Here is a 21,021-nt window from a genome sequence, read left to right on the forward strand (position 1 = left end):
TTTATTTTAGCTCTTGTTTTTTCGACGAAGAATATTTGTGAAATATTTCTTCAAACTTATTATGATTAAAATTCCAAAAAATTATTCTGGCAAATCTAGAAAATCTTTAGAATCAAATTTAAATTGTATTTCAAAGTCTTTTGAATTTCTTTTAAATTTTTTGTTCTGGAAAATCTAGAAGAAATAATGATTTGTCTTTGTTAGAAATATAGCTTGGTCCAATTTGTTATATTGTTTAACAAAATGCAGATTGGATTTTAACCTATTTAAAACATGTCATCAAAATTCTAAAATTAATCTTAATCAGGAAAAATGACTAATGATGTTCCATAAATTCTTTTTTTAATTTTTTCAAAAAGATTCGAATTAGCTAGTTTTTCTCTTCTTTTTTTCGGGTGAATTTTTAATTTTAGAGAGTCGAAATTGAAGATAAACTATGTTTCAAAATTTTATTTAAATTTTTTTCCTGTTTTCTTCTCTTTTAAACCGTTCAATTTAGTGTTTTTTTCATCATTTATTCTCTACAAAAAAACCTTCCGTAAAAGGAAAAAAAATGTACGACGGAATGACAGACAGAAATAAATAAATGATAAATGGGTTGTACTTGTATAGCGCTTTTCTACCTTCAAGGTACTCAAAGCACTTTGACACTACTTCCACATTTACCCATTCACACACACATTCACAAACTGATGGAGGGAGCTGCCATGCAAGGCGCTAACCAGCACCCATCAGGAGCAAGGGTGAAGTGTCTAGCTCAGGACATAACGGATGTGACGAGGTTGGTACTAGGTGGACATTGAACCAGGGACCCTCGGGTTGCGCATGGCCACTCTCCCACTGCGCCATGCCGTATATATATATATATATATATATATATATATATATATATATATATATATATATATATATATATATATATATATATATATATATATGTATAAAATACCCATTTTATATATATATATATATATATATATATAGAGAGAGAGAGAGAGAGAGAGAGAGAGAGAGAGAGAGATGTATTAAAGGTAAATTGAGCAAATTGGCTATTTTGTATCAATTTATTTAAGTGTGTATCAAACTAGTAGCCCTTCGCATTAATCAGTACCCAAGAAGTAGCTCTTGCTTTCAAAAAGGTTGGTGACCCCTGCTGTACGGTATTTGGTTACAGCGGCGACATCTTTTTTTTTTTTTGACAAACTCCCAGTTTCTCCACATATTGATGTATTCGCATAAAATGTTTTCTTCTGCGAATGCGGGCGCCTGAAATATTACATCGATAATTCAGCCTCCTCAATATGAAATATTCCCAGCCGAGAGACCTTCAGCGCAGGCAGAGAGGAGTTAGGTGCAGACAATGCATTTGTTTGAAGATTATGATGACACAAGCAGCTGTGAATTCAGACAGCTCTATCCGCAGAGAAATCACTGCAGTTTGATTTTTATCTTTGCAATTATAGATAACAGAGGGCTGACAAATAATTGCCTTGATTTTTTTTTTCTTCCCTGCATAGAACAGAAAATCAACCTTGAGATGAACAGAGGACGATGAGTGCGCCCCAAAATGGCTTCCTTGATATCTAGCAAGCAGCAGGGTTTCCTCACATGCACTTGAATTGATTAGTACTTTGACTGAAGGCATATTCAAGTTGTCCGCCCCCCGCGAGGATGCTCCAGTACTGCCTCATACGCGCGCTTCCTCTGCTCTCTCACTCATCAGGAAGCTCCTGTGGGGCACCGAGGCTTTGATTGACTGGCGGCCGAGTCCACAGGACTGCTTCTATTATTATCATTTCCACTGCGGCAGAGGGGAGCGGGGGGCCGGTGTCCAGGGGGTCTGGCCCCACAGACTCAGCTTTGTGCGCGCGATAGTCAATTAGAGGTAGCGCGCTGCCGGAGACAAGTGGGATGCGAGGTTAATTGCAGAGGACCAAACAGCTGGCTCTATCAGGGCCCATTGTGTTTGCAGCAGTCGTCGCGGCAATTGAGACCTGGCTATAATCGCTGACTAATCAGGCCTGCACCAGACGACGCCTCCTTTAGCACAAGGTTGGTATTGTTCAGGATGCCACGCTGCTTCTGCCTTTCCCTCCCCAGCAGCGCGTTAAAAGGATCTTATCAGGCGAGACCTAAACAATAGCAACAGGTGAAACGTAAAACCTAATGTATTTTTCCCAGGATATGAGAAAACATCAGTAGAAGAGGACACAAAAAATAATAATAGCAGCTTACTGTCTGTTTTTCCGCGGGTTCTGACCCAGTCGTTCTCCCCTTGAGGTTGCTCCTGATTTTTGGAATTCAATATGGCTTGAGTCTTTAAATTTTTTCCATCCAAACTCCAACCAAAACCGTTCTTCTTCGAAGTCAGCGTAATTTAAATGATGGCTGCAAATTGTAGTCATTTCGCTTCAGCCGTCTCATTTTGATGAGAGAGGTCCATACTTTGCTCATATTCCTATCATCCATCCATCCATTTCCTACCGCTTATTCCCTTCGGGGTCGCGAGGGGTGCTGGAGCCTATCTCAGCTACAATCGGGCGGAAGGCGGGCTACACCCTGGACAAGTCACCAGTTCATTGCAGGGCCAACACAGATAGACAGACAACATTCACACTCACATTCACACACTAGGGCCAATTTAGTGTTGTCAATCAACCTATCCCCAGGTGCATGCCTATCAATAAAAGATTATTTATATAGCCCTTAATCTCAAATGTCTCTAAAGGCTGCATCATTTGGAAATGTACACAGACTGTCCCCATCTTTAGTTGTAATGCTGTAACCTGCAACAATGCATCTGGCAGACATACTGGATCATTCCTTCGAATTCTGCCACGCTGCCTGCGCCTTTCCCTCCCCAGCATTGCTATCAAAGGATCCTATCAGCCAAGAGCTAAACAATTGCAACAGGTGAAAGGTAAAACCTAATTTATTTTTTCCAGGATATTAGAAAACATCAGTAGAAGAGGACACAAAAATAATAATAGCGGCTTACTGTCTGTTTTTCCGCGAGTTCTGACCCAGTCGTTCTCCCCTTCAGGTTGCTCCTGATTTTTGGAATTTCCTTTGGCTTGAGTCTTTAAATTTTTTTCCATCCAAACTCCAACCAAAACTGTTCTTCTTCGAAGTCAGCGTAATTTAAATGATGGCTGCAAATTGTAGTCATTTCGCTTCAGCCGTTTCATTTTGACGAGAGAGGTCCATACTTTGCTCATATTCCTATCATCCATCCATCCATTTCCTTCCGCTTATTCCCTTCGGGGTCGCGAGGGGTGCTGGAGCATATCTCAGCTACAATCGGGCGGAAGGCGGGGTACACCCTGGACAAGTCACCAACTTATCGCAGGGCCAACAGAGATAGACAGACAACATTCACACTCACATTCACAAACTAGAGCCAATTTAGTGTTGCCAATCAACCTATCCCTAGGTGCATACCTATCAATAAAAGATTATTTATATAGCCCTTAATCTCAAATGTCTCCAAAGGCTGCATCATTTGGAAATGTACACAGACTGTCCCCTTCTTTAGTTGTATTGCTGTAACCTGCAACAATGCATCTGGCAGTCATACTGGATTATTCTTACGAATTCTGCCACGCTGCCTGCGCCTTTCCCTCCCCAGCAACGCTATTAAAGGATCCTATAAGGCAAGAGCTGAACAATAGCAACAGGTGAAAGGCAACTCTTCATTCCCTATTCCAGGATTCAGGAGTTCCATTCAGGGAAGCCATCAATAATTCATTTAAAGAAGCCATTGTAGTGACGCTCAAGGCAAAGTGTCCATTAATAGTGGAATGTGGTGCAAGACATAAATATGACCGATCCATCTTCAGTTGTGTAACTATGTTATTCTTGCTTTTGTTCAAACAGAAAGGCCATGTCCATGCAAATATGTAAAAACATTTTTTTCTATGTGTTCTTGTCTTTCGTTTATATGCAAACAGGCTTTGTGTGGCCCTAAACAAGATTTAGTTTGTGGCCCCATTTCGCTTTTTAATATTAGTTTCCTTTTTATTTTTATTGGAGGTCTAAAGCTGACGTCTCGCCCCACATCTGTATTATTTCTGTTATCATTATTATTGACTCATTTTTGCCTTATTATTTTTATTTTCCTATTTTAATGATGTTGGATCTGTGTTGTTGTTATTGTTGTTGTTGTTGTTGTTGCTGTTGTTGTTGTTGGGGACAAGTATTGTAAATTAGCTTTGGCTACAAACACTGTGATGCATACATTGGATAACTGTTTCAGATGTCTATGTTTTTCGTATCCGTCCATATTTCAAATAAACCTTAATTAATATATATATATATATATATATATATATATATATATATATATATATATATATATATATATATATATACCTAGTCAATATGTTTAAATGCACCAAAAAATGGTTTATAAACTTAATTTGGTCAAAACCAGCTTTTTAAAACACATTCTAAAACTTCATGTACGGTAAAAACTTTCTGATTATCTGGTTAATGTAGGATTATCATTCTTTTGAAAATCCATCCATCCATCCATTTCCTACCGCTTATTCCTTTCGGGGTTGCGGGGGGTGCTGGAGTGTGGGGGCTATTTCAGCAGCAATCGGGCGGAAGGCAGCGTACACCCTGGACAAGTGTCCACCTCATCGCAGGGCCAACACAGATAGACAGACAACATTCACACTCAAATTCACACACGAGGGTCAATTTAGTGTTGCCAATCATCCTATCCCCAGGTGCATGTCTTTGGAAGTGGGAGGAAGCCGGAGTACCCGGAGGGAACCCACGCAGTCACAGGGAGAACATGCAAACTCCACACAGAAAGATCCCGAGCGCAGGATCGAACCCAGGACCTTCGAATAGTAAGGCAGATGCACTAACCCCTCTTCAACCGTGCTGCCTTTGTTTGAAAATCATTATTGTAATTAGTATTGCATCTACAGGGGTTAAGCTGCCCCTGTATCTGTTATACGAACTTTAACCAAGGTTCCGTGAACGCACTACCGTTATCTTCTATGAGATGCAAAACTAAAACTCAACCAACTCTTCTTACGTACACGTTTTTGTATATTTGGGATCTGCGTAAGTGCCAAAAATGTGGAATCCAATCCTGGCGGCATGGTGGAGATATTTATAAAACAATCTTGACGTCCTTCATACTTCAAACGTTAGGACCTTTTTCCCCCAAGTGTGACATCATTAGATATATCCGTATATGGTAAAGATATACCCAGAGAGCATTGTGCGAGTCCGTCATCGTAGACCAAATCTGCAGTCTTTCTTTTCCTCTATCCTCTTGTTGCAGGGCAGACTGGCTCATACATGCACATGCACTCTTCGCTGTTGCTATTTCTAATACAAAGTAGCACGTAGTTCGGACTCATTTCTCTCAAAAACTACAACATGCCTAACAGAGAGAGGCCGTTAAAGCAGGGGCAAAGAAATAAGACCGGATCCCAAAGGATGCAGTTTTATTTCTTAAGACCGCATCCTTTCTTAAGACCGCATATTTCTTATTTCCAAAGGGGTCAGCAAAGCGGCTTAAAGATAAGTCTGTAAAACATAATCTATGCAAAATTTTGACCAAAAAACCACCATTGCATGTTATGTAGACCACGAGGAAGTATTTTAAATGTAAAACAAATATTAAATGACCCTTTTAACATACCATGTACTCTGCGCATTCCAAGATAAGATAAAAATAAAGCTATCTTAACTTTTTTGTGGGTTTCCTAATAGTCTAAAACAGATGGGGATAAGCTTGACGCTTTGGCTTTGTTTAACACAAATATCCAACATTGTAACAACAACATTTAGGATGTCAGAAAAGAGGAAATTCATCATAGCCCCCTTTAAGATAATGCCCATTTCATTGTGCATCCTGGATCTCACTGTATTGATAAACAGAGGCGTTATAATGCGACCAAATCATCTTGTCAGTTGAGCTTCTGAATGGCCGAAATGCGTACGATAGCATCAATCCATCCATTTTCTACCCTCATTCCCTTCGGGGTTGCGGGGGGCGCTGGAGATTATCTCAGCTACAAACGGGCGGAAGGTGGGGTACGCCCTGGACAAGTATGATAGCATGTGAATGTGTTTTTACGTCAAATATTTGTGAGGACACTGCTCTACAAATGGTCATTGCATTAGGATTCCTACTGAACAGAATAAATCTGCAGTTTTGTTGTAGTTGATTTTTTAATGGATAAGTAAACATTGATGTCATGTTGTTCTTCATGCCACAAACTCCCTTGGACTGAATCATCCGCTCACCCTTTTAAACTTGATAAATCAACAATTAATTCCACACAATTAACCAATTATTTGTATCCACACATATGCAACACATGATCAGTGCTTGATGGCAATCTCTGCTATAGTGGAACGCTGTTTGCTTTTTTTTTAATGTGAAATCTTAATTGCAAGTCAAGCAAACCGTCATCTAATCAAGCAATGTTTCCCCTCGCTGACCCCACCACATGTACAAAGTATATGGAGATATCAGCTCTGCACCACCGAGAAAGGAAATGCTGATTGTGCTTATTGTTGCCCTCATCACTAATAAGAAGAAGCTTGTACATAATTGTATACCACTCCCAATCATTGAGCGCTTTTCAGGTGTCCCTTTGATTGTACATTTACCTCTTATCGTATTTTCCGAGCTATAGAGCGCAGCAGTATGTAAGCCGCACCCACCAAACTTTAAAAGAAAAACGTATTTTTACATATTATAGCCGCAGACATATACCGGTACGAAAGATTTTGTAAATGTTTATTTACATTCCTCGATTGTTTCCAAACGGCGCCTGTCACACGGCAGTTGACGGCTAATCAAACAAAACAGAAGTCATCGTCATGGACCCACTTGCTGCGGAAGCTAGCTTTATAATCAGCTAAACAGACCCAATAACTTCACGATGACAATTTGATTCCTTTACTAAACTGAAACAATACAAAAATAATGCTCATGTTAATTAACGCACACTAGTAAACGTGTTGGCATATTATCTCATGCTAACAACGCTAGTTTGATTACATTACGATTGAGCATACAAATTTGCATGAAAACATTCCTACAGATATCATACATGGGATGGTTTAGTAAGTATGAATTGTTTTTATATTGTAAATAGTACAAACGTTGCGGATAAAATTATCTTTTCGAGCAGCAATGCTATGATCAGCTATACTTCCGGTTCAAGGCACGAAACAGGAAGTGCACGTTCAACCCGCGGCACCTATTCCAAAAGATGGCCCCATAGTACAAACAATAACACACCGTTTCAGTGTCTGTCGGTGTAATATGAAAACTATTTGTTGAACATAAATCATAAAGGCTGTTAGCGAAGAAAAATCCATAAATTAGCTGCACCATTTTAAAAGCCGCAAGGTCCAAAGCGTTGGAAAAAATTATCAGCCTTATAGTCTGGAACAGTGGTTCTCAACCTTTTTTCAGTGATGTACACCCTGTGAACATTTTTTTGATTCAAGTACCCCCCTAATCAGAGCAAAGCATTTTTGGTTGAAAAAAAAGAGATAAAGAGGTAAAATACAGCACTGTGTCATCAGTTTCTGATTTATTAAATTGTATAACAGTGCAAAATTTTGCTAATTTGTAGTGGTCTTTCTTGAACTATTTGGAAAAAAAGACATGAAAATAACTAGTGATTCAATTCTGAATAAAGATTTCTACACATAGAAGTAATCATCAACTTAAAGTGTCCACTTTGGGGATTGTAATAGAGATCCATCTGGATTCATCAACTTCATTCTAAACATTTCTTCACAAAAAAAGAAATCTTTAACATCAATATTTATGGAACATGTCCACAAAAAAATCTAGCTGTCAACACTGAATATTGCATTGTGGCATTTCTTTTCACAGTTTATGAACTTACATTCATATTTTGTTGAAGTATTATTCAATACATAAATTTATAAATGATTTTTGAATTATTGCTATTTTTAGAATATTAAAAAAAAATCTCACGTACCCCTTGGTATACCTTCGAGTACCCCCTGGGGTACGCGTACCCCCATTTGAGAACCACTGCTCTAGAAAATACAGTAATTAAAAGGCAAAAGTCCTCTTGATGCTGCACTATTCCACGGCTCTAGCTCCACTACCTGCCTCCCTCTCCTCTCTGCCTCATATGCTGCCTCTGCCTTGGTGTGATCAACACAATTTGACCCTTCACTCGAAAGAAGTGCTCAGAAATTAATAGATTTTTTTTTTTTTTTACTGTCTAATCTAACCAGTTTCCTCTTTATTGCTGTTTTGTACCCAATGGACCTCGTCTTTAGCAGGCCTCCCCCACCCACTGCACTCTCACACCGAGAAAATTAGTTCATCAGAATTCAAAATGTACTGCTGGCTAATTAAAGGAGTGCTAATTGAGTGTTAAGAATCGGGCACTCACTTCTCCAAACACACACGCAATCAAAGTGACAGAACCGAGTACACCAAGGACGTTGCGCTTGGGGAGCTTCATGCCAATCAAAAATGGAGAGAAATGAGAGTGGCCATCCTCCCAGTGGAATGTGATTTCCAGATCATATCCTGGCCCCATGCCGCCATGTTACCCTGGTCTCTCTTTCGCTGCAAAGATAGCCTGCCTCACCGCGTGCATCGCGCTAATGAGGTGTGGCATTTAAAGACGCGCTGCCCTGACACACGGGCATTGTGTGCCAGCCACTGGATTATTAAGGACGAAGGTCAGCCCGTTAATTGCCTCCCTGCCATCTCGACTCCCAACAAACGTCCGCATTTTTATCTCGTCTACATTTCCTGCTTGCTTTGTTTACATTCCTTTTAACGTTGTTTTCTCCTGACGCTGCAGGCCTCCCTCTCTCAGGGAAGGGAAAAAAAGCATATTCCTGCGCCCTCGGGGGGAATAATTAATCCTTACAAGGCTGTCGCATGTCGAAATGAAGCGAGTGTGAAGCATTTAGCCCAGAAGGCATCGCAGGCTGTCGCCCGCACAGGCACCTGTTGTTGTCCCTGCCCTACATTTCATGAGAGAGCGCTGAGCAGAGGATAACAACATGCTTCACTGATGTCAAATGAGACACGCATGTGCAGATGCGGGTTTGTGTGTGAGTGTGTGTCGCCTTGTTTTTCGGCTTTCACGTGCGGTATTTGCATGCACAGGTGCAGGAAAGCCCCTACCTTTTTTGAGGAGGTGCTGACTGCCTCGTAGGGTGTTTATCAGCCTGCACCATCTGTATACCGCCGCACTCCGCCTGGATCTGCTGCACACTAAACCAATAAGTCACACAGAGTCTCTCCTTCAACTTGCTGCTTCTGGAGGAGAGAGATCAAACAGTGAGTAGGCGAGGGCAATTACGACCACGCTTATTGTCATCGACTTGGCTGTAAAATTTATACCGTGGAACTTTTTTAAAGAGAGAAGGGGGACTGGAATCGGAAGCATCCAGATGCTCATTTGCCTCCCCCAACCCCCTCGTCTTCCTTTTTGCCGCCGAGTTCTAATAACCGGAAGCTTTTGTGGGCCTGAAAGGCCTCTAATCCCTGTGGCCCGTGAAGTGTGAAGCCCTTTGATGCCAGGTTGCCGTGCCAAAGGCTCTGCCTGTTGACAAACAAGGGCCAGGCTGGGAAAAGACGCACACTTTTCGAAGAAACGCAGTCTCGGCCTTCGAATATATAGACTCAAGTCAGCGAGAAGGAAAAGAATTAATGACCCTTTTCGAGGCCCTAATCAAGATTTTGTTTGTGGCTCCGTTTTGGTCTGTAATGTTTCGTTTGTAAGACGCTAGGGCAGGGTTAGGGAACCTATTGCTCTAGAGCCGGATGTGGCTCTTTTGATGACTGCATCTGGCTCTCAGATAAACCTTAGCTGACATTACTTAACACGATAAGTAATGAATAATTCCGCTGGTAATCACAGTGTTAAAAATAACATTCGAAATACAAAACATTCTGTGTTGGAGCCACTATGGATTGAACTTTCACAGTATCATGTTAGACCCGCTCGACATCCATTGCTTTCGGTCCCCTAGAGGGGGGTGGGGGGGTTGCCCACATTTGAGGTCCTCTCCAAGGTTTCTCATAGTCATCATTGTCACTGGCGTCCCACTGGGTGTGAGTTTTCCTTGCCCTTATGTGGGTTCTTCCGAGGATGTCGTAGTCGTAGTGGTTTGTACAGTCCTTTGAGACATTTGTGATTTAGGGCTATATAAATAAACATTGATTGATTGATTGATTGATGCATTTTAATCCATCCATCCGTTTCCTACCGCACCTGTTCAACAAATATTTTATTAATTATTGGTTTGCTTAAAAATAACAATGTTGTTAAAAGATGCGAGACTTATACTCTAAAAATGTTGGTCTTACTTATAAATGTACGTATTTAGTTGTATTCAGTGTTAAAAAAATAAAATGATATGGCTCTTATGGAAATACATTTTAAAATATTTGGCTTTCATGGCTCTCTCAGCCAAAAAGGTTCCCAACCCCTGAGGTAGGGGCTACGGGGCCGACTGCAGCTGAGGGAATATAGATTGTATTCAGACGTGTGCCTTTTGAACAGAAGTGAACGAAGTGGTGGGCCACAAAACCAACATGGCTACTGTGCAGCAAACACAGAGCGAACTATCTGAGGACGCAAGGGGCCTAGATCTTCCCACCAAAACAGTGGTTCTTAACCTTGTTGGAGGTACCGAATCCCACCAGTTTCCAATGCGCATTCACCGAACCCCTCTTTAGTAAAAAATAAAAAGTTTTTTTTTTTTCCAAATTCAAGACAAAGTTATACGTTTTTGGTAACACTTCAGAATGGGGAACGTATTCTAAGTAAGAAAGATTTAAATTAGAGTTATTTGGACACAATGGGAACATATTCTAACTAATAAAGACCTAACTTGGAGTTATTTGGTTAGGGTTAGAGGGTTAGGGTTATAATGCCAAACAAGGCATTAATAATTACTTAACAATGACTAGTTTAGAGCCAATATGTTACTAATTTGCATGTTAATAAGCAACTAATTAATAATGAATATGTTCCCCATACTAATGTTTTACCATGTTTTTTTTTACTGGTGCACAAAATGAACCGTGCATGAACATCACCTTGTTCAAACAACAAAACCAACTCAAAACAAATTACACACCTGCAAATCATTCAGTTGTTGCCGTATCCGTAATACGCCGATAGGGAGAAGTTTGTATTTACACGATGAGTCCGGTGTGTTTTGACTTCCACCGAACCCCTGACGCCGACTCACTGAACCCCTAGGGTTCGATCGAACCCAGGTTAAGAACCACTGCACTAAAAGCAGATACGAGCAAAAAATGAAAATTGTGCAATAGAATCTAACCAGATTTGTCGAGTGATCTCAAGAAAATGTGTTCCCAGACATGTTGAACTATCCGCTGCTCCAGTCATAATTCTACACAAAAAAAACAGATAAAAACTTGGAAAAGCATGGAGCCAACTTCCCTAGCTTCCGTAGCGAAGACGAAGGCTTCTGTTTTGTTTTGATCAGAAGTTTTACTGCTGTGTTACAGACACAGTTTGAAAACAATTAAGGTATTTAAATAAACATTTACAGGAGCTTTCTGTGTTAAGAACTCATTTCACAAGTTATATCTGTGGCTTATAGTCCAATGCGGGGAGGGAAATTCAAAAATGTTGTGAGTGTAACTTATAGACCGGTGCGCTCTATAGTCCGTAAAATACGCTACAACAACTACAAATCACTTTAATCTGATTTGAAAGGGTAAACAAATTGGTTGATAAGTCCAAGGGGAAAGACAAGTGTTAGGTATCTTCTACAGCTGTAAAGCCAATTCAGAACTGCTAAGCCAATTCTGTTTTAAAGGGGAACATTATCACCAGACCTATGTAAGCGTCAATAAATACCTTGATGTTGCAGGAAAAAGACCATATGTTTTTTTAACCGATTTCCGAACTCTAAAAGGGTGAATTTGGCGATCTAAACGCCTTTCAATTGTTCGCGGTCGGAGCGATGACCTTTCACCAGTGACGTCACGATTGGAAGCAATCCACCATTTTCTCAAACACGTTACACACACAAGTCAAATTAGCTCTGTTATTTTCCGTACCTTGGAGACATCATGCCTCGTCGGTGTGTTGTCGGAGGGTGTAACAACACGATCAGGGACGGATTCTAGTTCATTTACGTGGAATGTGCATCGATTAGCACGGTATGCTAATCGATGCTAACATGCTATTTAGGCTAGATGTATGTACATATTGCATTGTTATGCCTCATTTGTAGCTATATTTGCATTCAGCCTTTCCCTCCACCCACATTTAATGCCAAACAAACACATACCAATCGACAAATTTAAGTTGCACCAGTGTCAAAAGATGCAAAAGTCCCTCGTTTGGTCTGCACATTTTACCGGCGATTCTATGACAGACATGGCACAGAGATGTGTGGATATCCTGCGACAGTCAAAGCAGATGCATTTCCAACGATAAAGTCAACAAAATCACAAAGGTGAAATCCAAGTCTGAATCCGAGCTAATGTCGCTATATCTTGCTGTGCTATCCGCCATGTTTGTTTGTATTGGCGTCACTATGTGACATCACAGGAAAATGGACGGTGGATTTACAGATAGCGAAATTCAGGCACTTTAAAGCCTTTTTTTGGGATATTCCATGATGGGTAAAATTTAAAAAAAAAATTCGAAAAATAAAATAAGCCACTGGGAACTGATTTTTATTGGTTTTAACCCTTCTGAAATTGTGATAATGTTCCCCTTTAAACGACAAATAAACACAATAAATGGGCAAAAACTTTGAAAAAACAAAGGTTCTTTAGACATTATTTGTTCAGGGAAAATGTTCTGCTACAATATACACTTACATTTTACTGTCGTTTTTGAAAAGTAAGCAAGTCTAGAATAGGAATCCGTCATGATGACGGCTTTCAAAGCAATGCTAAATTAACAATAATTTTTATGGGCTTTTGAATAAACGTGGCTGCGATGCACCTTACCGAACTGAAACTATTACAGAGGTCATGTTGACTCACTGCTGAATAAAAGTTGAGCAGAAACATTTTTTTTTTTTAAATAATTTTGTCCATGAGGTATTTCAGTCATAGGCTCCAACAACCCCCGGAACGGATAATGCATATGTTCCTTTTGGACTGTACTTGAATGTATCGTACGACTGTATTATAATTATTCACATGTAAAAAATACCCAAGTGTTGTTTTTGAGCGAACTGTGGTGCTCAATTTCCCCCAGAGATCAATGAAGTACTTTCTATTCTATTGTATTCTATTCATAAGAGGTAGCAAATGTTTAGGTATTTCAGTCAATCAAAGTAGAGCAAGCAAACCCCTGTAGAGCAAGACGACCACGTTGATGATCAGCTTTTAAAGGGACTGGTTTCCATAACAATATGGCCACCCCTAGTGGTTGTGGCCCTAAACAAACGCATAGTTTATGCCGGGGGCCGGGCCTGACTTTAATGATTTTTTTCTCCCATGCGGCAGTAATTAGTTAGAATGATGGGCATATTGCAGCTCCGGGCTTGTCGGGGCGGCAGGACACAAGGCCCTTGATATGCCTTAAAGCCAAGAGTCTTTCCTCATTTGGACCATATGATGATCAAAGACGTTTTTCTTTTTTCCTCATGTAAAGAAGATCAGAAAAAAAATTGCTGCCTTTTTTTCCATTTGCATGCGGACCGGCTTTGAAATGAGCGTGTTTTCCTCTGCAGCGTAAACCAAACAAGTCTTGTCAGTTTTCAGCATCAAAGCGTCTGTCGCCAGGGAAGCCGCCTCATCAAGACTGGTGAGGTCGGAGATGGGCCGGCCCGGCGCGCAAGGCTCCGCCCCTTAAGTGGGCGCTAGCTTTTAATCTCATACTTACTGTCACATTTATAATCAGCATGATTAAAAAATGAGACTGCAAGTTTTTTTCCTGATTAGCGATCATTTAAATTAGTCTGATTTAGACATCTGTCCTCAGCAGGAGAGATGACAGTGGAATGGGTCATGCACTAAATTCAGCTCCGGATATTCACAGCCCCTCGTTAAACTCCCAATTTATTTCTTTTATGATAAGGATCTTGTAGATTTAATCATTTTCACAGTTGGAGACCCATGGGGTTGTAGGAATTAACTCCCTGTGCTATCTGTAATGGAAGCCCAGAAATGAGGATTGAGGCTGTTTGGCTGTGGAATCTTTTTAAAATGATTTTGCAATTGGAAAAGGAAATGGAGTGAGTCGGAGTCACAGTCTGTAACCCCTGCACACTCTTAAGGTCGCTGACACCGCAGTCATGGCGCTTAATTTGTGTGTTTTGTTGCCTTTTGCATCGGGTTAAAAAATGATACTTACGGAGGGCTCTCAAGTCGTTTGTGGCAGCTGATGTATCACTTGTAAATGGAGTTCTTCTCCCAACCCCCCCGCACACACTTTTTGTTGCACTGAGCTAAGTAGCCATGAAATTGCCTGAATAATGTTGTTTAAATCCAATCTCTTTACGTGGCCTTTCACCTCCATGCCCAACCCCCAAACAATGACACGCGGGTGGGGTTTTTTGAAATTGCCATTTTCCTGTTTGCCACCGCGAGCTTTGGCTCATTGAACGAGGGCTATGGCTATTCACACTTGCCGCTTTTGCTGTGGAATTGAATTTTGGGGATTGGAGAGTTTCATATTGCAAGCAGCACTGTGCTTTTTTTTTTACATTGTGCATTTGCACTGCTGTTTTTCTACAGAAGATTGGCTGCTTTGTTTCCTAACTGGAACATTTGAGGAATGTCGTTATGATGATGTGTTTTCTCTTTTGACTACAGCAGTGGTTCTGAAACTTTTTTTTACTAAGTACCACGTCAGAAAACACTTGGCTGTCCAAGTACCACCATAACGACCAACATTAAAACAGTAGCGTAGTAGTCCTAAGGCCATGTCTACATTAAGCCGGATAACTCCTTAAAGGCCTACTGAAATGAGATGTTCTTATTGAAACGGGGATTGCAGGTCCATTCTATGTGTCATACTTGATCATTTCACGATATTGCCATATTTTTGCTGAAAGGATTTAGTAGAGAACATCCACGATAAAGTTCGCAACTTTTGGTCGCTAATCAAAAAGCCTTGCCTTTACCGGAAGTAGCAGACGGTGTGCGTGTGATGTCACTGGTTGTAGGGCTCCTCACATCCTCACATTGTTTATAATGTGAGCCTCTAGCAGCGAGAGCTATTCGGACCGAGAAAATGACAATTTCCCCATTAATTTGAGCGAGGATGAAAGATTCGTGGATGAGGAAATTTAGAGTGAAGGACTAGAAAAAAAAGGGAAAAAGAGGCGATTGCAGTGAGAGCGATTCAGTTGTTTTAGACACATTTACTAGGATAATTCTGGGAAATCCCTTATCTGCCTATTGTGTTGCTGGTGTTTTAGTGAGTCGGAGGGGTGTGGCCAAGGGTGTGTTGACGGGTGTGTTGAGGGAAGTCACAAAGCTGCAGCAGGACAGAAGCTCCGCTGATCTCCGGTAAGAGGCGACTTATAACCAAAATTTTCTCACCGAAAACTGCCGGTTGACATGTAGTCGGGATCCATGTTCGCTTGACCGCTCTGATCCATAGTAAAGCTTCACCTCCGGGGAATTTTAAATAAGGAAACACCATGTGTTTGTGTGGCTAAAGGCTAAAAGCTTCCCACCTCCATCTTTCTACTTTGACTTCTCCATTATTAATTGAACAAATTGCAGAAAATTCAGCAACACCGAAGTCCAAAATACTGTGTAATTGCGTGATGAAAAGAGACGACTTTTAGCCGTAAGTGGTGCTGGGCTAATATGTCCCCTCCAACCAATAACGTCACAAACACTCGTCATCATACGCGTCATCATTCCGTGACGTTTTCAACGGGAAACTCCGCGGGAAATTAAAAATTGTGATTTAGTAAACTAAAAAGGCCGTATTGGCATGTGTTGCAATGTTAATATTTCATCATTGATATATAAACTATCAGACTGCGTGGTCGGTAGTAGTGGGTTTCAGTAGGCCTTTAAAGGAATAATTATTTAGCCTAAGCACTAGAGATGCGCGGATAGGCAATTATATCATCCACAACCGCATCACTAAAGTCATCATCCACCCGCCACCCACCCGAACCAACATTTCTTCAAACCCACACCCGCCCGCCACCCGCCCGTTGTTATATATCTAATATAGACGATGCAAGGCATTAGTGAGGTTAGAAAGTGTAACTCCCTCCAAATAGCACAGTCATAATGGCTTTCTTGAACTGATTTATTTGAAGGCTTACTTTCCCTTCAAATTCACCGTGAAAACTGTAACAAATAAAGCAGGTTACAAACGTAAAAACAATAACATGCACAGCATGTGGATCAAACATTTTACCAAGTAAAATACCAACAAATGACAAATACCTCGTTGGCCATACCTGGAAGTAGCTTCCTTACATCCGTCGACAGACCAAACGAGACACTTCAAAATAAAAGTATGCCCACATACTGTTTCAAAGAGTGCTGCTCGTTTTTCGTTTGTGGGTAACAACATTTAACTATTTATGAATGGTTGATTTCTATAGGCTAGTAAGGTAAAGTGTTGTACCTGAAAAGTTTGGGCTACCTTGCTTCTGCAGCTTTCATCAGAGGTGTCACGTGATGTTAGCCTGACGTTGTCTGAGACGTGATATATGGATTGTACCATCAAGAGTTGTCAGGTACAACACTTTACCTACTAGCCTATATAAATCAACCATTTATAAATACACATCAGTAGGCTAAATGAACCTCTTCAACATAACATTTAACTATGTATAATGTAGCGGCTGGCTACAGGGTGTTAGCCAATGACTTTGGCTGGGGGGCGGGACTTCCGAGAGAGATAGGGAAGTGACGTTATCGACAGGAAGTGAGAGTTCGAGTTGTCCCTGGAAAAGCGTTAGAGACATGAGAGCTGTTGTGTGGTTGTATTACATCTTGTGCAATAAAGACAAGACAAACAAAGAAATTTTATGAGCCTACATTCCTGGGATTAGTGCAATATATATTTCCGAATTGGTTCAACCGCCACACGCCCGGATCTATTTAAAATCTATTTTTTCATCATGTCACCCGCCCGACCCGCGGTTTATCCGCGGACTCCGCGGTTGTGACCGCAAACCGCGCATCTCTACTAAGCACCGTGTCAGCTACACTACATCATTGTTTACCGTCCTAATAGTTTTTTACACGGACAAGTGCGCCGTTTACAAACTGAGTTTGCAGAGGAAGTGGCGCCAGAAAAACCGCGCGCACACCGGAAGTGACTTCAGAAAGAACACGCCACAGCCAGCTTCATATAAAAGAGGTTTCTTAACTCGGATCTAACCACTGGAAACATGAAGGCGAGTCATTCAGTCATGCCCGTGCTTCTCCTTCTACATGTAGAGACGCTTGTAGAAACCACACATGAATACCTTAAGAGAAAGCGATTGCAGCTATTTGGGATACAACACTTCTCAGACGGCAAGAGAACTTTCCCATATCCAGGTCCAAGCTGTACTTTTGTTTACCAAAAAACTTTGTCCATTTATCGATGGAGAGACAATGAGAATGTGATCTCCCGTGAATGTAGCGCGTGCTTTGTTTTACCTGGCCGTCGAGGGAAGACTATGGAAAACAGCAATTGCTTTTGGACTGGCAAAGCAGACTGTATCAGTTCTTGTCTGCCATGTATGTCGCGGACTCAACGTCTACAGTATATAAAGTCACCAAAAAAGAATGGACGATGAAGGCGAATGCAAAAGAGTGAGGCGTGTCCTGACCAGATATCTAGATCCCGAGATTGATTGATGTAAAATGTTCTTTATCACATTGTTTACTTTCACATGTCCATTAAAGATTTGATTAATTTATGATGGTTCAGGTGTGATTCACTACACAATGGATTCCAGTTAACTGAAATACCACAACACTGGATATTGTTCAGATAAGTTACATTTAATTTAAGAACTTGTACACAAAACAACACTGGAGGTGACTATGACGTGCGCATTTTCCGCGCATGCGTACGAGGTCGCGTTGCGCCGACAGACGGAGGTGGGGAGTCTTAAAGGACCATTGTGTGTGTGGACAAGGATAAGGTTAGGTGGGATTTACCATGAACAACGTTAGCTGGCTTAGTGTAGAAGGGGCCTAAGTATTCAGTGAAAACAAGGCAGAGGTTTTATTTAACAAGTGTATTTAATAGTTTTTGCCACCGTTACATTACCCACAGTTTGAACAGTAACACTGTGTTTGTATATAGGAAATTTAAACACTACTTTAATCAAGTGATTCTTTGGCGTACCACAAGATTAAATTGGCATACTGTTTGTACAGTTGCAGAATGGTTAGCATTTACAGTATCAAATTCTGCCTGTTGATATTAGATTAAGAATTAACATTTTCAGTAAAAATATTAACCACAATGTTTTTTTATTGTAATCATACAGCATGTTGGTGTCATGCAGTACTACAGTGGGGAGTGAAAACTCGCAACAACGTCCAAAACACATGCAAACGGCCAAATCACATGCAGCTTTCCAAGACACAACACATGTGCAGAGCAAATGAACAACAGGATCCAAACACACAAACCCACAAAACACAACTAGAAGTGCGATGAAACCAGAAGTTGGCATGCAACTGAGAAGTAAGCCCCATAGATATAAATATGGCCGCCATCTTGATCAGGGTGAAGCCGTGTCTGTTTTTACTGCATTATTCACATGGGACAGATGTCAATCAATGTTTAAAATGTTGGTTCCAGTCAGAGGCACACCGGTCTGATGAAACCCTGCTCAAGATGGCGGCCGTGTTGACATGCCGGACAAGCGTGAAGGCAGCAGCTCCTGCCGACAGGGGCAAAACACTTGCAAATTGCCAAAACACATGCAATTTCACAAAACACAACACAGCAAGCAGCGTCTGAAACACACACAATCACCCAAAACACATTCAATAAGGGGAAAACACAATACAGTTTGATGAAACTGGAGGTTAGCATGCTACTTGGAAGTAAGCCCTATAGATAAGAATAAGTAGATGCCGCCTCCAACGCTGTTCATTGGAATGATGGCCAACGCAGCCGCCAACTTGTGCAGCACTAAGACAGAGGTCTATTGATGGTGTTATACCCACTGATCTGACAAAACCCCTGCTCAGGATGGCAGCTATGTTGACATCCCTGACATGCCTGATGCATCATCTACGGCTGACAGGCTCGAAACATGCAGCAACATCCAAAACACACATCCCACTAAGGTATGAATACGCAGCTACCTCCTTCCGTCACTTAGACCGCCATGTTGAGTAGGCTTTCGTCATATATAAACATACATATATAATATATTTATGTATATACATACATATATATGTATATACACGTGTATCTATAAACATACACACACATATATATATATAAACAGACACATATATGTATATACACACACACACACACACATATATATATATATATATATATATATATATATATATATATATATATATATATATATATACATACACACATATATATGTCCATATATATAAATATGTGTGTGTATATATGTAACCGGTGGTCTTTTCCTCTGCGTTGTGTGGCTTTTATGGAACACGACCGACACCATGGGTTTCTCAGCTGCACTTTACTGATAATACAGAACTCGATTGTCATCAAAAACTTTCTGCCATCGTTGAGCCCCTCTCCCGTTATCGTAGACAAAAAGGGAGGTGTAGTTACATACACAGTAAAATAAAAACATACCTGATATTACAGAACACAATTGTCATCAAAAACGTTCTGCCATCGTCGAGCCCCTACACAAATATAATAATGAACAAGAAACAAATTGAAGTTCTTAACAAGACAAAACATTTTCTGTCGTCGCATGGACGGCTACCTCTCCCCTTATCGTAGACAAAAAGGGAAGTTGGGGGGCATGTCCAACGCATATAAAAAGACAGGTGTCACAGTATTTATTGCAGTAGGAGGGACAACGAGACAACGGTTCCACATTGACAAAACATCAAACAATATTCAGGTATTTACATGTATCTTACATATTTTGTGTAATTATAACCGTAATAAAACATTTGAAAATACATATATTTACAAGACATAATTGACCCTGTTACATACATACATACATACATATATATATATATATATATATATATATATATATATATATATATATATATATATATATATGTATACATATATATACATATATATATGTATACATATATATACATGTATATATACACATGTATATATACATATATATATATATATATACACGTGTGTGTGTGTGTATATACTGTATATACTGCACACACACATACATACACACACATTTATGTATATATATGTATGTGTGTATCTATATATATGTATATATATATATATATATATATACATACACACACACATATATATATATACACAGACACATGTACATACATATATACATATATATGACCCATGTATTTGATGTTGTTGCCAGTTGGTGCAGTCTCTCTTTACCAAGCTCATGACATTAGATGTTGGAGCTCGTCATATACTTCTAGACTGCGAATGGATAAATATTCAGAATCTAGTATAATGCTACTACTTCCAATTCTCAAATGTATTATTCCAATTAAACAAGCTTTGATCCACTCCTTGCTGTAGTATCCCAGGCTAACCTAATTCATTGCTAAAGAGAGTCCAAATTAATTTCACAATGCACCGATTTAACACCGCCTAAGGTGCCGGGCTTTTGACAGAATTAGTTTTTTAAAAAGATCCATTCGACGAGGGACGAACCACCATTCAAGGGAAAGGAAATAAGATGGAAAGAAATATCTAATATGGTACGGATTTAGTGATGGAACATAAATGTCACCTCGCGTATGTAGTTTGTAAACTTTGTAATATTTATGTTATTCTTATCCTCTTATTTTTGTTTTGGGCTTAGCTGTCATCGCCAGAAGCAACCCCAATATATTTCTTATACAGTCCTTATAACTAA

The 21,021-nt window shown here is 40.2% G+C and overlaps 1 protein-coding gene across 2 annotated transcripts in view; it reads left to right on the forward strand.

Annotated features, from left to right (window-relative positions):
* The window catches only part of fam222aa (family with sequence similarity 222 member Aa), a 154,362-nt gene that overhangs the window by 126,886 nt on the left and 6,455 nt on the right, over positions 1-21,021 (forward strand). Inside the window, exon 1 of one of the 2 annotated variants that reach the window (XM_061906516.1) lies at positions 4,740-4,859. The exons of the other annotated variant lie outside the window; for it this stretch is intronic. Coding sequence (XP_061762500.1) covers positions 4,802-4,859 — 58 coding nt within the window. The 5' untranslated portion in view covers positions 4,740-4,801. Of the gene's footprint in view, positions 1-4,739; positions 4,860-21,021 lie in introns of those variants that run through there. 2 annotated transcript variants of the gene reach the window in all.

The sequence above is a fragment of the Nerophis ophidion genome, linkage group LG07, assembly GCF_033978795.1.
Source record: "Nerophis ophidion isolate RoL-2023_Sa linkage group LG07, RoL_Noph_v1.0, whole genome shotgun sequence".
Lineage (NCBI taxonomy): Eukaryota > Metazoa > Chordata > Actinopteri > Syngnathiformes > Syngnathidae > Nerophis > Nerophis ophidion.